At 51.1% G+C, this 17,657-nt stretch overlaps 1 protein-coding gene across 1 annotated transcript; it reads left to right on the top strand.

Annotated features, from left to right (window-relative positions):
* Window positions 1–4,370: 4,370 nt before the first annotated feature.
* On the top strand, window positions 4,371–17,455 carry PRSS55 (serine protease 55). The gene is given in 5 exon segments (XM_028521965.2): window positions 4,371–4,425; window positions 5,602–5,794; window positions 6,873–7,123; window positions 8,495–8,637; window positions 16,993–17,455. Coding segments are annotated over 5 exon segments (960 nt in total). The 3' UTR covers window positions 17,311–17,455.
* Window positions 17,456–17,657: the final 202 nt, after the last annotated feature.

Here is a 17,657-nt window from a genome sequence, read left to right as displayed (position 1 = left end):
AAACTATAGGAACAGGTAATTTTCAAAAGAGTACATAGAAAATGTTACAAATAAGGCTAGGGGCGGGGGTAAAGGGTTGTCTTGTGCCCAGATACATTTCAGAAATAGTGGATTAAATACAATTAAGCCACTTTCCTTACTGCCTTTGCAGTGAGATTTCTCGGAACTGTTGATAGGGGGATATCCACCGTGACTTTACGAACGGGGCCTCTCCAGCGCTTGTCTAACCACAGAGCTGTTCTCTGTGCAGCTGCCAACAGGACAGAGGCTGCAGAGCGCACACGGCAAAATGCTGCCTTAACTCGTTTGCTCCTACCACAGCCCTCCCACTTTTCCCACTGAATGAAGTTGCATAATCTGCTACAGATGACCTAAATTAAATAAGTTCCTTATGCCACCACAGTGCCACTGCTTCTCCCCACGTGCTGGGTCCATGGCTGGATTTGTAACACCTCGACAAAGAGGGAAGTGGAGACTGGAGGAGCAAAGGCAGCTGCTAAATGATCATGCCACGTCCCCTGTACTTCCAGAACTACGGATCCAGGCCCTGGGGGATCATTTTATTTTTTACCTTGACTGTGTTTCATTCCGTTTTAAATGTATATTTTATTTCTTACCTTTATTATGTTTTATTTATTTATGGATTTGTTTTTTAAATTTTTCCCAGCACCATATATCCCCCATACCCTCTTCCACCTCCACCCACCTCCCCACCCTCCACAATCACCACACTGTTGTCCGAGTCCATGAGTTCTTTCCCTTTTATTCCTCTTTTGCTCAGTCTCTCCCAACCCCCACCCCCCCCCAAGAGCTGTCAGCCTACTCTCTCTGAGTCTGTCTCTATTTTGCTTATTCAGTTTGTTCATTAGATTCCACATGAGTGAAATAATATGGTAATTATCTTTTTAAATGACATTTTCACTGGCCTAATACATTTACTTTGATAAATTGATCGTAAGGTCCTCATTTCCAGAGTCATCTGCTCTAACTCAGCACCCCTTCGGGCCTCTAAGTTAGCTCTGCAGGAGCCAGGGGAGAGGCCACAGCCCTTCCCCATCGCTGCTCTGTGAGTGCCTGGCCCAGCAGCCTGGCTGTTCCTGGGCGGGTCCTTGAGCGCCATGAGCAAGTGGAAATAAGAGCTGGAGCATCTTCTTTTCATTCCAGTCCGGAATTGCCCCACCTGTGCTTCCAACCGAAGCGGATAAAATGCCAGCCGCAGCTGCTTCTGCTGGGGCTGTCACAAACACACGGCAGAGCTGTCCCTGCATGACATCATAGTGAGCTCAGGGTTACAGAGGAAGCAGGGGGCGCAAGGTAGCCTGGCTGAGCCGAGTCTGCGGGGGCACTGAACGCACATATTGCTGGCAAACTTCTGTCCGTACGCTCCCCTTTCCCCGAGACTGAGCCTCCTGAGAGGTCATGCATTCTGTCATCTGCTTCGGCATTAAAGAGCTTTGGGTCTTTGGGCAAGTTTCCAGGCTCTGGAACCAGGTCTCACAGCCTGCAATGACTTGTTAAAAGACTTGGATTTCATTGTGAGGTGAACAGGGAGACGGTGCAATGAAAGCAGGTCATACAGCCACATGTGCATTAACAGGTTATTCTGGGGGGTAGCATGGAGATTATTTCAGGATGAAGCGAGAAAACAGAATATTGCATAGTGGAAGTGGCTCCACTAACACAGATGAAACATCACACAGTGATGGTGGCCTAGAGTGGGAGACAGGGTGGGCGTCTTCATTTTCCAAGGCTGCCATAACAAAACACCACACACGGGGTGGCTCAAACAACAGACGTTTCCTAGTTCTGGAGGCTGGCAAGTCCAAGATCAAGGTGCTGACAGGGCTGGGTTCCTTCTGAGAGCCAGGATGGAGGGATGGGTTCCAGGCTTCTCCCTGTGGCAGGCAGACGGACGCCTCCTGCTGCCACTGCACTTGGTCCTCTGTGCGTGCACACGCCTGGCGTCTGCCTCTTCCCATACGGGCACAAGTCCTATCGAATCAGGGCCCTGCCCTGAGGGTCTCTTGTTAGCTAGATCACCTCTTTAAAGACCTATCTCCAATATGGTCACATTCGGAGGTACTAGGGGCTGGGGCTTCAACTGGTGAATTTTAAGGGAAACTCCGATCAGCCTATAACATTGAAGTTGCAGAGAAACAGATGTAGGTAAGAGATAACAAAGAGGGTGAATATAGAAATACTGTGACCAACTATACAGGATGAGTAGGCAGATCTACTGCGTATCCCAAATATTACATGGGGCATACATATACTAAAAATGTGTTCTTGATCTGAAATTCACATGCAACTGGACATCCTGTATATTTATTTGCTACATCTGGCAATCTTCATCTGCACTAGTGAGCATCCTAGTCTGACACCAAAGTTACAGAACTCTTGGCTGGATGGTGGTAACTAAAGTCACCACACTAATGCCACCATGGGGGCCTCTGGACCATCAGCCAGGCAGCAGTCCTGGGCCACCCATGTTATTGAGTGCCTCCTTTTCCTTTTGCACTTCTACAGATTCCTTATAGAGCTTCTCTCCACACCCAGGCCCCCATGTCTTCCCAATTCCAGGGGAAGCCATCCCCATTGTAATCTGTAATGGCGCCCTCTGGAGTTGTGGCTGGGCATGGTGGCTTCGTCCCCACCCATCCACCCCTTCCACATGGGTTCAGGCATGGTGTAGTCCACTGTTATTGTGGAGAACCTTGACAAAGAAATGCTGGGCTGTAAATGAATATTTCACAAGCAATAGGGCTCAGGTCATGTTAATAGGAGAGATACAGACCCAGCAGGAAATGGATCTTCCTAGAGGTGGGCTGTGATTTTGTCCAGATGCTTTTCCAGAATACAAGCAGCGATTTAAAGTGGCTGTGCCTGTCCCTACCTCCTGACGGGTGAGATGAGCTGTCATCCTCCACCCCCCCCAACCATACCCGGGCCCAGGTTCTCCTCCCCTCCACACACCCCCAGAACCAACAGAACATGAGTAAAGGAGAAGCTGCAGGCGTTTGGCTGGGGGTGAGGTGGGTAGCAGGGCCAGGGGAGGGAGAGAACTGAGTCCTAAGAAAGCGCAGAGGGAAAGCCCTGAGCTTCCTGGTCATAGGACTAGGCCAGGTGACCTGTCGTGCTTTGGGACCTGTACCCCCATGCTGCTAGAGAGAGGCTTGGCCTTTGTCAGGGACAGGATATTCTGTCTGAGAAGGCACATGGGACATTACTCAGAACAGGTGAGGATGGCACTGTCCATGGCCACTCAACAGGTGCCCCACCCCTTTTAGTGGACACCAGGGTGCTGAGTGGCGGCTGCGGGAGAAGGGAAGTGGTGAGGAGAAAGTGGCTGGGGCCACACCCTCAGCGTAGCCACACCTGGGTCATGTGATCCCGTTTTGAGCTTTCTGACTTTACTCGTGAGATTGTTATACTTTTCTGCCAGTGACGAACCCCAGAGAGCAGGCTGGCGAGGGTAGACACAGCAGTCTGGACATGACTGCGGCCCTTTGGGAACTGGAAGGAGCACGTGACTCACTTCCCACCACGGGGCCTGCCCGGTGGCTGGGAGGGCCTTCCTGCGGACATCCTGAGGTCTGCCTGAGCCAGGGTGCTGGACATGCGAGGTACGCTGGAAGGTCCAAACCCGGGACTGCTGACCAAACCCACTGATGCAAGGGGAAGCCGCGGGCCAGGCACTTACATCTGTGAGTCTGACCTTTGCATCTTTAGAAATGGTCAAAGGCTTCTCTGGAGATGTGGGGGTCCTGTGGAATAACCCCAGAGAGCGGTGGGAGCAGGGATTGTTGCCTACTGGGCTGAGCATGAAGGAAGTGGGAGCCTCGTAACCCAGCCCGTGAGGTCCATGGCAGCGGCAGCCCCAGGCCTAAGGCAGCCGCACCACTGCGGGCAGCAGTGCTGGGACAGGCCTCCAGGCCTCCAGGCCTCCGGAGCGGCTTGCTAGCCCCAGTGGCCAGCCTGGCCACCCCTCGCTCGGCCCCAGGCACACGTCCCCAGAGGACCGCTGACAGGACAGGCTCTGTGAAAGAGGCGGCATTGGATGCAGCCTTACAATAGGCTGTTTATGACAGGGACCAAAAGCAAGGTGCCCACCAGGGACCCGGTGAAGGGCAGGCTGCGCCCAGGTCAGCGGGAAGGGAATCGTGGACCAAATGGCTTCAAGGACGAGGTCCCTCTGTGCAACTGTTAGAAATGAATGGAAGGAGAGGAGCCTGCCCAAGCTGAGTTCTCAGGCACACACAGTCCATTGTGACATCGCTGGCGGGGCGGCTATAAGAAGAGAGGCCTCCGCAGTGCCTCTCCCCTCAGCCCTGGCCTCTGTCACCTCCTAGGCCCACAGCCAAGCCGAGGCCATGCTCCTGTTGTCAGTTTTGCTGCTCATGTCCCGAGCCCAGGGTGCATATCCCGGTATGTCGTCCCTTCCCGTGGTGGCCAGAGCGGCTCTCCCAGGCGGGGCCAGGCTCGAAGTGGCCCTGCCCATGTCCCCTTCGCCCAGTCAGTGGTGGGAATTAGGGATCAAAGGAGTGATTTGACTAGTGAGCTCATTAATTAATTAGTTGGCCACTAGGAGGCTGGCTCAAAGCATATTAAGGGAGTGTCTCCTCCCCGGGAGCTGGGCCGGGACTCTGTCCAGAGGGTAGGTTTCTCTTTGCACAGGTGGCCACAGCCTTCGCTCTTAGCCTCCTAGGAAATGGAGCTGCTCTGCCTGGAAAAGAATGTTCCAGAACAGTTCAGGGCTTCCGGAAGGTTCAGGCCCTTGCTGGGGACCACTGTGGCTTCCCTCACGTTCTAGATTCCTATGGCTGCTGTAACCAACTACCACAAATGTGGTAGCTTAATCAACACAAATGTCTTACCTCACCATCAGTTCTGCTGGCTACAAATCCAACCTGGGTCTCACGGGGCAGGGACTAAGGTGTCAGCAGGACCACATCCCTGTCCAGGGCTCTGGGGAGAGTCTTTGCCTTGCAGCTTCTAGCTTCTAGGGGGTCATGCATATTCCTCAGCTGTGGTTCCTTCTTCCACCTACAAAGCCAGTGACATTGCACCTCTCTGTGCTTTTTCCCCATAGTCACATCTCTCTTCTTCTCCCCCTACTGCTGTTCGGGACCCTCAGGATTACCTGCAGCCCACTCAGATTGTTCAGGGCAATCTGCGCATTTTAAAGTCAGCGCATTAGCAACTTTAATTCCATCTCCAAAATCTCTGTTCCGTATAAGGCGATATCCATTAAGACATGGTCCAATGGGAAATGGATATCTTTTGGGGAGTGTCACTCCGCCTACCACTCCATAGTTGATGCTGGACAAATACTGTGCTTTGATTTCTCTCGGATGACCACAGGCAGAAGCTCGGTGAAGCGGCCTGCCTGAAACCACGGTGCTGGAGGGGCACAGAGCCAACACCGCTGACCCACGCCCCAGGCTCTGTGCAGCAAAATACAGTATCGGCTGGCTTAGTCGCGTACCTGGGGCACTGCCCAGGGCCAGCCTTCGCTTCTTTATGTCTAGGATGGGCATAATGATGGATACTTGGAAGCCTCCTGATAAGTGTTTTCCCTCCCTTCTGCTTCTGTTCCTCCAGAGTGCGGTAAAAGGCCCGTTTTTGAGGCAGGACCTCAGTACTCCAGAATCATAGAGGGGAAGGAGGCTAAGGTGGGTGAGTTCCCGTGGCTGGTGAGTATTCAGGCAGGAAATGAACATTTTTGTGGAGGCACCATCATCGACGAGTGGTGGATTGTCACTGCTGCTCACTGCGTACATAGTGGGGAACTGCAGTAAGTATCGAGAGCCCATCTCTGCTCCTTCTGGCACTGTCTGCCCCGGGAGCACCCCACACTCAGCCACACCTGACCGCTAAGGGGAACCCTCGGGCTGGGCAGTCCTCAGTCGGACATGGTGGCCCTGGGGATGAGCAGGCAGTGAGCCTGAGGCTGGCACTCTGCCGTGCCCTGCTCGTGGTCACCCGGGGCAGATAACTACGGCTTCCCCGGGATCACCCTCTGCCCTCTCCAGGAACAGCAGTGGCCTGTGGAGCTAAAGGACTTGGTCCGTTTGCCTCTCCCAGGACAGGCACGTCCTTCTAAGAGGAAATTTCTCCTAATCCTGAAAGCCTGACACCCTGAAGCAGGGAGGATGAACAACCACACTTTACAGAGAAGGAAGCTGAGGTCCAACAGGGTTGGGTGACTCACCCAAAGTGCACACCCAAGAGGCAGAAGCAGGATTTAAATCCTGAGCCCAGCCCTGGTGCCTTCTGCTACACCTACTACACCACCTCAAGAGAGTTTAAAGTACACAGCAAGGCTGGCGTTACGGAGTCAATCAAATACCTGGGGACAGTTTCGCCCTGGTGTAACCAGGGAAGCTTGGTGCACCTGCCCCCCAGGGCCATTGGGCAGTCCCTGGCCGTTCTGCTTGGAGGGAATTCCGGAATTAATACTGACGATTCTTCCTGTTTGATCAGGGACATGTCCAGATTAAATTTTGTGCTGGGGTCTCTAAGGTGCTGGTAGGCAAATCGATGTGATAACACCTGACCTATCTGAGGGCTAGTTTGATTTGTGCCAAGTGGTTTTCTGTGGGCTCCTCAGAGCGCCCAAAGCTGAGTCCCGCCCTTGTACCAGCAGACAGAGGTGCCCCCTTCACAACTCGGAGACAGGGCTGGGCAGCAGCGTCGTCCTCCTCTTCTACCTTCTTCAGCTCCTCCCATCTTCCTCGCAACGGCCCCACAGAACACGTCACACAAGCCCCTGGGACCCTGTGGGATGGAGGTTTTGGGGGCACAGTGACTCCTGGGTGCTTTGTGGCTTTCCTTCCCCTCCCACCTTCCCCTCTCTGGTTCTCTGCTGCCAGACCAAGCGACCTGAACGTTGTGCTGGGAACCAACGACTTACAGAGTCCAACCCTGGAAGTAAAGGGGGTCACCAGCATCATCGTTCACAAGGACTTCGAGAGAACGAGCGTGAACAATGATATTGCCCTGCTGCTGTTGAGCTCGTACATCACGTTTGGCGGCCTGAAGGAACCCATCTGCGTGCCCAGGCAGCCCAGCCCCTCCACGTGGAGCCAGTGTTGGGTGGCAGGATGGGGACAGACCAAAGCGGGTACGTGACGGCACAGCATCTCCCGAGAGCTGCTGAGGAGCAGCCGCACCACAGGCTCTAAGGAGGAGCCATTCCATCTAAAGGAGACGGGAGGGCGAAAGGGACAGGGGGCTGGGGAGCACGGCAAGAAAAAGACTTGCATTGGAGCAAACCCCGAGGGGCCCCAGAGCCCCAGTCTCAGACTCGCCTGAGGGCCAAGGAAGCATCTCCCCGGAGCCCCAAGCTGTGAGGCCAGGTCTCAGACAGCCCCCGAGAGCGGTCAGCCCCTGAGCGTGGTCGTACTCAGCCAGCACAGAGCAGCCTTGTCTGTCTGTTTCATTGAATTTAAACCCTCCAGTTTGCCAGGAGCCCCTCTGCTCTGGATTCTTTCACGTCTCCCTTGATTCACACATTGATGTTTCCCGCCTGGTTTCTACAGGCATTCAAGACGCCTGCCCCGGCCTAGATGGGTGGCCCTGGAGTGCTGCCCAGCGGCTCTCAGAAATGAATCTGTTGTTACTTGTTACCTGTTGTTTCATTGTTACTTAGCCAAATAGGAGGAACAGGACCAGGGCAGAAAGGGATTATGGAAGCTTTCCTGGACTGTCCCTAAGAAAACACAACAAAACCGAGAGCAAACAGGAAGGGGGTGGAAACGGCCCCGCACTCTCTCAGACCTGGGAGAGACCGAGGTCCACAGGGGTGCTTGGCAGCGAGCTGGGGTCTGCAGAGTGCCCGGTATTTCAGGAGTTCAGTAGCTAGAGAGCAACTGGCGTCTGACTGGTTGGGGCTCTGGGTACCACTCAAAAGCGGGAGGTGGAAGAGGAGGCCTCCCGAATAAAAAATACTCAACAAAGAGGAGAATTTTGAAGTGTCTGTGTGGTCGCAGTTAATGAGAGGGAGAGAAATCCTGGAAGCTGGCTGGAAAAGGGCCTTGGGAAATTCCCTGGAAAGACTCGCAACCAACCTCCCCTCTCTTGGAGGATGTGAATCCTCCCTGCAAGTGTGTGAGGGAAGGGCCACACTCCCCCTTAAGAGTGGAGATAGGCAGGTAGGATGACCAGGCAGGATGATGCTGAGGAAGGACCCACAGCCAGTTCCAAGGGGTCAATCTGTAGGGCTGGTTGGAGTCAAGCAGGATGTCTTCTTAGAAGCAGGGAGAACATTTAGAATGAGAGGACTAATTCAACTAGGTGCAGAATCATTCCGGAAAAGCCCAGGGTATGGACCGAGTATGCTGCGTAGGATGACCGGGATGAAGGAGAGTGAGGGGCCGGTGGGGCCCAAGGGAGTCCAGGGTGGTCGAGGGTACAGTCATTGCATAATTGACGGGGGGGAAGCGGGGAGAATGCTGTCCAGTGACTCTTCCAATGTGCTTTCTCCGCGGGCCAGGCGACAAAAACTCCATGGGAGCCGACCTGATGAAGGTGCCAATGATCATCATGGATTGGGAGAAATGTTCAAAGGTGTTTCCAAAACTCACCAAAAACATGCTGTGTGCTGGATATGAGAATTCGAGCTATGATTCTTGCCAGGTAACCAGAGGATTTCTCCTCCCTCCCTCTACAGCCCCCACCCACCCTGGCCCTGGGCTGCCAGTGCAAGGGTAGCCTCTCGCCACTAGGAATAAATGAGGAGTCTGGGAAATGTACCGGAGACAGGGCGTGGCTATGGGGACGAGGACGCGGAGTGGGCGGTGCTCCTCGTCTGGTCCTTAGGACATCAGTGCATGCTGGGAGTCGGGAAGCAGCGACCCTGCATCCGAGCTTGGGTCTTCTCCAGGTACACAGATAAGTAGAGCTCCAAGGCTTTTCCCATCGCAGGGACTTTTTAAACAAAAAGCCAAAGAACCACTGGCTTTTAGCGATCTTCGTCGGGCGTAGTAAGCCCAGGGGATTCAGCCACGAATGGGACGGGGTTTCTCACCTCAGGGAGCCCACACTCTCCTGGGTATGCAGGGGGGTAACCAGCTGTGATGTCTTGGACAATGCACGTGGGTTTCATTGAACCACAGTCTGATAGTTTAGCATCTCTTTACTAAAATGAACACAAACATCGAAAAAGAAGACCATTTTTTGGTTGATGCTACAGAAAAAAAAAAAACTTCAGCAATTAGCTCTTTCTGGCCCTAAGGATGATTGATAGGGGTTATCTTTAAAGTTCAAAGGTCCTTCTTCACCTGGGAGGGATCACCCTGACGAGCCCACTCAGTCCCGCTCACCGGCTGGACAGTGGAGCTGGCGGTTGGTGTAAACCCACAGATGCAGCTGTTCACTGTCCTGTGGGGTGATGGAGAGGCCGTGTCATGGGAGGGAGAGTATCCACCCTCATTGGATGTCAGCAGATTGCCATGTCCCCCAGCAGCCCGTGAGGTGGGGCCTTGGTGGGAACTGTGGGGTGGGGCTGGGGCCAGGAGGGAGAGGAGAAGGAGGAAGAGGCTCTGAGACCAGGGAGTGGGTTTCTGCAGCAAAGGCACCGGGTTCAGAAGGGGTCCCCACGTGGTGGATGCTGTGAGGACCAAACAGAGAGATAGAATCGACATCTCAGCAACCTTTTGTTTTTCTCACATTCTGGACAATTTAAACATTGTAAAGCAGAAAGGAGAGTGGGGACTTCTGGTTCTGGACAAGATGGGTTAAACACATTTCTGACAGTCTCTCCCATGAAGAACAGCTAAAGCACTGGACCTTACATTGTAAAACAAAAACAAAGGCCCTAGAAGGTGGAGAGAAGATGGACTGACTGGACACCTAATATATAAAGAATGATGGAGCGGGGAGTTCCCTGGGTTTTCTTTTTGCCTTTTATATGTATCAGACTGGATGCTAGAGAAACCCAAAACCCAGAAATGCCCATGGGCACAGGCAAAATATAACCCGAACAAAATGAAAACAGGAACATCGCTCTCTGGACCAGGAGAGGGGCAACCTAGCAAGGTGGAACTTTCTGACCATAAACCTTCTGTTCCAGCAAAATACCAGTAAAATCCCGCAGCCCTCCACCCCATCCACCAAGGCCAAGTGGGCAGCCTTGACTTGCCCCTTTCGCTGCCTGCCACGCTGCTGTCCGGGCAGGCTGAGTGGAGAGCGGGACTTTGACCGCCCTCTCGGAGTGACGAGCCACCCTCTGCCCCGCTTGGTGTCCCTGAGCGCCTTGGGCTTCCACCATACTCAGGTGTCACTGGGCCCTCCTGCCCCTCCCCTTGGCGTCACCACTGGCCTGAGTGGGCAGCCTGGACTTCCACCCCAACCCGACAGTGCAGAGTTGGTGCCCCCTGCCCCCACTCCAGCATCATAACAGTCCTGTTAAAACAAGGTTTAAAAGAGAACCAGAGGCTCGTAACCCAATACTCAAGGCAATACTCCAGATAGGGTCTGTCTTAACCGGAACAGAGAGTTGCACTAACATACATGGATTCAATTTATTGAAGCACAAAATAAGGAAAAATAAAGCTGAAAATTTGAGTAAAATTTTTTTACTGAATCCTTTTTTTAAGAAAAAAATTGAGAACCATAATTCCTAGAATAAGTTCAATTAAAACTTAACTCAAAGTGGATCATGCACTTAAATGCAAAACTGTAAGAACTCTTAGGAAAAAAGAACCCGGAAAATCTTTTGGACATAGAGTGACACCAAAAATGCAACTCGGAAAGGGAAAAATTGACAAACTGGACCTCATCAAAATAAAAATTTCTCTCTGTGAAAGACCCTATTGGGAGGATGGAAGGATAAGCTGCAGATCATGAGGGAATATCCACAGAGAAAGATATACAATATATGACACGATATACAGTGAACTGCAAACTCAACAGCAGAAAAGCACACCGGGCAGTTACCAAACGGGCCAAAGACATGGGCAGACAATGCACGAAAGAGGATATACTGACAGCAAATGAGAACATGAAAAGATCTTCAATGTCAGTGGCCGTTAAGCAAATGCAAATTAAAGCCACAATGAGACATCACTACACGCCTCTCAGAATGGCTGAAATGAAATAATAACGATACTAATAATAGTTATAGTAGAAATAATACCACCACCATCAAATGCTGACAAGAATGCTGAGAAACTGGATACCCGGCCTGGTGGGACTTTGAAATAGCCCAACCACTCTGGAAAACAGTTCACCAGTTTCTGAACAAACTGAACGTGCTCTGGCCGTATAATAATCGTCTAGTAACTGCATAGTAACCGCATAGTAACCAAATGCTGCTCTTAGGCATTTATTTTCGGGAAATGAAGGCGTGTGTTCACACCAAAACCTGTACAGGGGTGTTCACAGCAACTTACTCATAATACCCCCAAATTGGAAACACGGTTTTCGAGACGTGGATGGTTGAGCCACGGGACACCCACAGCACACGATACCACTCAGCTAAGATAAGAAACAACTATTGTCGCAACGGCGTGGATGGGTCTCCAGAGACTCGTGCTGTGTGAGCTAAACCAAGCCCCAAAGTTCCCACGCCTTTACATGACCTTCCATTGTGTATGATTCTCTTTACGTAAAGTTCTTGAAATGACAGAATTACGGAAACAGAGAACAGATCAGCGGTTGCCGCAGGGGTCTAAGGAAGGGCTGGGGCTGGGCGGGGCGTGGGTTTGGCGCAGGAAGGGCAGCGGAGGGATCCCTACCGTGATGCACGTGCTCTCCTGTTGGACTGTACCAATGCCTCTGTGCTGGTGGTGCTGTTTGTACTGTAGTTTCGCAAGATATTGTCCCTGGGGGAAACATGAAAAGGGTACATGGAATCTCTATCATTTCCTACACGTGCATATGAAGCTACGATTACATCCGAAATAAAAACCAGAGAAGACAAAGCCTCCCAAACACAGCCGTTCAGGGAAGACCTCGGATCGTCGCCATGCCATAGACCCTGGGAGCAGCCGGCCTGTCCTGGAGCAGGAGACCGAGGCTCCCAGAGCAGCAGGAAAGGGGGCAGGGCGCTGAAGGGACGGTGCAGTTAAAAGAGAGAATTCCAGGCAGAGTGTGGGGGAAATCGCAGGGGCTTGGAGCGGCAGCATATGTTCAGGGAAATTCCAATACTTCAGAACCCAGAGGCGACAAGATGGGTGTGGAGAGGTGAACAGGGTGGTCAGCGAGGCTGTCCCAGGTCTCTCCTGCTGCTCACCCACGAGTACAGGATCAGGCCCCACCCACACGCCCACCTCTCCTTTCAATCTCTGTGAGTCTGCGCCATCCGCATTCAGATGGCCAAACCAACTGCGGCAGACTTTAAAATAATCGAGCGCCATGTTTGGTGACATTTTCTGCACCCTCTGCTTTGATGGCTGGGGCTACCCGCTGGAGTCTCGGATTTTTGTCTCAGCCTCTCCCCTGCACTTCACTGCAAGCTTCTAAAATTAATTCTCTATTACTGAGAGTGCTGTAAATAAAGGTGCTATTATAGGCTTAAGCCTTTTTTTTTTTAAGTTGTGAAATGAAAAGCTTTGCTCTTTGTTTAGAAAGCTTCCTAGTGTCAACAATAAGCTGACAGCGATCCCATCAAGGGAATTTTTCTGAAGTTATTCAGTATTATCATCACTGCGAAACAAAGGAACCAAGCAGAAAGTCTCCCAGGGTTTAAAAGTAATTGCCCTTAAAAGTAAAATCACACTTTTAAATTTAGCAAACTTTTAAAAAGCACGAATCACATAATTAAGGGAAATGATCATTTTATAATGATGACATTTAACTATGTTCAAAATAATGGCAGGAAGATTATGCTATGCTTAAAATACAAATTAAAAGTAAATGCAGAAATGAAAAACAATTGGATTTTTTTTGTTTACTTTTCCCAGAGCTTTTTCTTCTTTGTAATCCCCTAAGGTTATACTATGAGAAGAAACTTTCCATTTTAAAAATAATCCATTTTAAGTGGCATCGTCAAGCAAAACATAAGATCAGCCATACTCCACCCCCCCCCCCCCCCCCCCCCCCGGCGAGGAACACGATGCTTGGGTGAAGGACCAGCAGCCTCTGGGACAGCAGGTGCGACGAGGGACAGGCACAGGGATGAGGGACAGCTCTGTCTGTGCCCTGTCTCCTCAGCCCTCGCAGAAATGTTGCCTTATCTACTTATCTACGTGTGAATTCCCAAGGCCTAGTGCAGCGCTCGCACATAAAAATGCTCAAGAAATGTTTGTCGAGAACACGAACTTACCAAGGAAGCCAGCAGCTGCCTGTCAGCAAGCCAGCCCCGGCGGAGGGACACCCGAGAGAAGTCTGCAGGAGGCGGAGACCCGCAGGGACAGCAGGGACACGAGCCGGCCGCCAACCAGGCTGTTGGGCAGTTTGGTGATGGGGCTGTCAAGCGGAGTTGGATTTAGACCTGAACTACTTTTTTTAGACTTTTTTAAAGGGTACTTTTAGGTTCACTGCAAAAGTGAGAGGAAGAGACAGAGACTTCCCAGGGGCCTCCTGCCCCCACACAGGCACCGCATCCCCACGATCAACGTCGCCACCAGCGAGGCTGCCTGCATTGCAGTTGGTGAACCTGCACTGACACATCAGTATCGCCCAGAGTCCACAGTTTACACTAGGGGCGCTCTGGTCGTTCTGTGAGTTTGGACGAATGTGTAACGGCAGGTATCCATCGTTAATCACAGCGCCATGGAGAGTAGCTTCACTGTCCCGGGCTACCTGCCACAGTGTTGTCTCCTGTGCATCCCTCACCACACTTGTGTGAGGGTCTTACCTCAGCCCACAGAGTCTTAGACTTTTAGAATCACAGACGTTCAGAGCTGGAAAGGGATGTAGAAAAGTATGTAATCAAAACTCTGTTTCACAGATGAGAAAACATGGCTATTTTAATCAACAATCATTTCCTCCACTGTGAATGGACCTGAAGCAGTGTGATAACTTCAGAGCTCTTTCACCGTATTCAGTGATTTCATTTTCTCCACCGTCCTGCAAGATTGGCCGGGTGGGCAGGTCTCACTCTCCCTGTTTAAACAGATGAGAAAACAGGGACTTAGGATTTAAGTGATTGCCCCTTAGTCTAGGGAAGGGCAGGCTCAGGCTGGAAGCTTCTATCCAAGCCCCCACCCCCTCAAAACACAGGAGTGACCACATGGTGTGATTAGCTCACAGCAGTGAACTTGGGAGGCTCTTGTGGTCAGCGTGTTTCTAACCAGACGGGTCCTTGGCTACCAGCCTTAGTCCTTGGAGGACAGTGTTTATTAGGATGGGCCGCCATCAGTATTGGGTCCTTACCGGCTGGGACCAGTTCCTCCTTTGGGGCAATCCTTGCCTTCTTTAAGAGGAAGAGAAAAAATGTAAAGGTTTTGTGCATAAAGAGACGTGTATTTACTGATGCTCCTCATGGGCCTCGGCGGTCCATGGAGGGAACCTCTGTTCCCTGAGTGCACAAGTGATGTTTGTCATGTGTAAGGGTAAAGTGACAATACTAATGCACTTCTGGCGCACTGACTATGTAGCAGTTACTCCGTGCTGAGTGATTTATAGATTTTTAAAATTTCACCTGCCGACAATCTTGGGAAGTAGTTGGTATTATCTCTATTTTAATGACATGGAAATTGAAGTTTATAAAAGATTGTTTGCCCAAGGACAGCCTCTCCTTGTTAAGTAAGGACACAAATAGTCAATGTAACATATTAATACAAGTTGTATAACATTCATGCCTTTGCAAAATAGAAGGAAATGATAAAAACCTCATTTGTGGAAGGAGCTATGTGAGTAGAACTGTTGATTTGGTTCTTGCCCTATGACTAAGAAAAACACCCACCTACGAAAAATAGACAAGGGGGAGAGGCAGCACTTTGTACTGGAAAAGGTCATTTTGGTTTTGGCCCCCACTGACCTGGTATCCTTGAGCTCTGACCTCTCTGTAAATTCTGCTCTGTTTAACCCTCTATTTGGGGGTGCATTTGTTCCACAGTCAACCCAAACTCTGCTTAAATACAATTTCTTTATCTTCTCCTGCACTTTGATCTCTCTTAACCATACTCCGTGACCTCAGAACGAGTGACCACCATCCATGTCCCATGTCACCAGTCATCAGATTGTGTGGGTTTCACCCCACCCCTCCCCACCCTGACCTTCAGACCCTCATCATTTCGCCTTGTCTTAAGCAGCGTCTCTACCTCCTGTCGAACTCCTCTCTAAATGGTTCTGCAGACGCTGTCAAATTCTTGTTCATCCTTCAGAGGAAACGCCTTGGAGCCTGCTCCGACGAGTTTTCCCCAACAGAGTCAGTTCCTCCCCCTCTCTGCTCCGTTTCTGTCTTTGCTCATACTTCTCCAGCCTCGTCAAACACAGTGGATCCTATCTGTTTACGTTTTTACCCGCCCCCCCCAAACTAGACCATAAGGCCTTGGGTCCCAATTGCCTCACAATTAGTTTTTCCTCAATGAAAATTGGTGAAATCGGAGTGGTCAACCTTTTTGGACCTTCCCTTTTGTGATTATAAAATGAGAATCAAAATACCTACCTCACAGAAATATAAGGTGATGGGGTTGATGAGGGGGAAAAATTAAGGGGCTAACACATGTTTTGGGAATGTCCAGGAAATGTTATCCTTCCTCCTCACCTCCCCCTCCCCCCTCCTCCTCCCCGATCAGAGTTGTTACAATGTTCCAATCATCCGAGTCACCTGTGTGTGGCCAGGGCCAGGGCCATCTCCCCACTGACGGCAGACAGCCTGAGTGACTGCAGCCAGGCCATGACCACACTGAGAAGGGAGTGGCCAGGTGGAGAGAACACGTGCTTTGGTGTCAGGAGGCCCTGGTTCCAACTCCGGCTGCGCTACTGTGGAACCCCGAGCAAGTCCTGGATGCCCCAAAACGTCATGTTCCCTGCATCAAACCCAAGGACGGAAGGAAGCCATACGTGTGTGTGCCACACTGTAGGGACCTGGTCCATATTTTCTATATAAATCATGTGAGCCAGGCCCACATGATTCTACCCTGGAGGGGCACACATACAGAAATCTTACCTCGCTGACCCCTCCCCTCTACAGACCCCCACCAGAGAATGCAACCATCCCCCTCAGGTCTCGGGAACCCCATCACATTCATATCCACAACCCTAACAACACTCCTATCTGTTTTTCTTTCCTCCTCTCTCTGGCCCTTTCTTTTTTTCTTTGCCAAACCATGCCTAATGTTTAATAAACAGCTACTATACTTTTAGCTATAAATATATTGAGGTAAATCAATATATTTACCTCAATTTACCAATTGAGGTATTGATTTTACATAACACTTTATAATTTTTTCAAGTTCATTATTTAAGTATAGTTGGTATACAGTCTTGTATTAGATATGTTGGTTTCAGGTGTACAGTACAGTAATTCCACATGTTTACACCTTACAGTGTGATCACCCCAGTGCTTCCAGCACTCATCCATCACTGTGTAAATGTAGCACAGCGAGACATCCCCGTCTCCTCTTCACCCACGCCCCACCCGCTCTTCTCATAACCAACCCTGCTGTCTCTGTTTCTGAGTCTGCTTTTGTCTTGTTTTGTTTGTTTTGTTTTAGATTTCAGAGCTTCTGTCTTGCTAGGACCCACAGAACAAGTCCCCCCTCTTCTCTCAGCCTCTGCGTATTCACTCATCTCCTAGCTCCCTCTGCAGATGGAGTTATTTTCACCAGGCCCTTCCTCCTCCTCCCCCCGCCCCCTCCTCCTCCCTCTTCAGCCCAGTCCCATCCACCGCCCAGGCCCCAGCAGGCAGCCCCTGCAGGCAGCCGGCAGCCCGCACTTCCTGGATCCAGCCTGCAGCAGCGCCCCTCTCCCTCGGGCCTAGGAGGGGGCGGGTGACAGGAGGAGGGGAGGCCAGCGGGTCCTCCTGCATCAGTGACAGTTCACAGACAAACGGACACTTTAGAATGGGACTTGCCTCTGAACTGTGTTCTCTGCCCACAGGGTGACAGTGGGGGGCCTCTCGTCTGTACCACGGGATCCGACAAGAAGTGGTACCAGGTGGGCATCGTCAGCTGGGGAAAGAGCTGTGGACAGAAGGACACCCCAGGAGTCTACACCTTGTTAGAAAACTACAGCCCCTGGATCAAGAAGGTGACGGAGTTGGAGGGAAGGCCCTACAAAGCTCAGATGATGAGAGTTCCTTCCCTACGGAAACCGGTGGGGTCCAGGGCCCCAGGGTCCCTAGAGCCAGGCAGCCCCAGACTCCGGCTCCTGCTCTGCCTTCTGTCCTACATGCTGTTCTAGGCCATTTTCTACTGATAATAAAAGAGGGGCTATTCCTTCACCAACGGGGGTGTGCGAGAGTGTGCCACCAGCAGAGGGACTGCCTGCAGTTCAGAGCTGAGGGCCAGAAACAAAGGTGGTTAACACAGTGGAATACTACACGGCCATAAAAAAATGAAGAAAATCTTACCCTTTGTGACAGCATGGATGGACCTGGAGATTATTATGTTAAGTGAAATAAGCCAGTCAGAGAAAGACAAATACCATATAATTCCACTTACACGTGGAATCTAATAAACAAAATAAACTGACAAATGAAAGAGAAAAAAGAGGCATGGACACATGGAACAGATTGACAGCTGTCAGAGGGCAGGGGAAGGGAG

This window comes from Phyllostomus discolor, chromosome 8, assembly GCF_004126475.2.
Source record: "Phyllostomus discolor isolate MPI-MPIP mPhyDis1 chromosome 8, mPhyDis1.pri.v3, whole genome shotgun sequence".
Lineage (NCBI taxonomy): Eukaryota > Metazoa > Chordata > Mammalia > Chiroptera > Phyllostomidae > Phyllostomus > Phyllostomus discolor.
The sequence above is the reverse complement of the archived record's forward strand: the minus strand, read 5'-3'. Positions and strand labels throughout refer to the sequence as shown.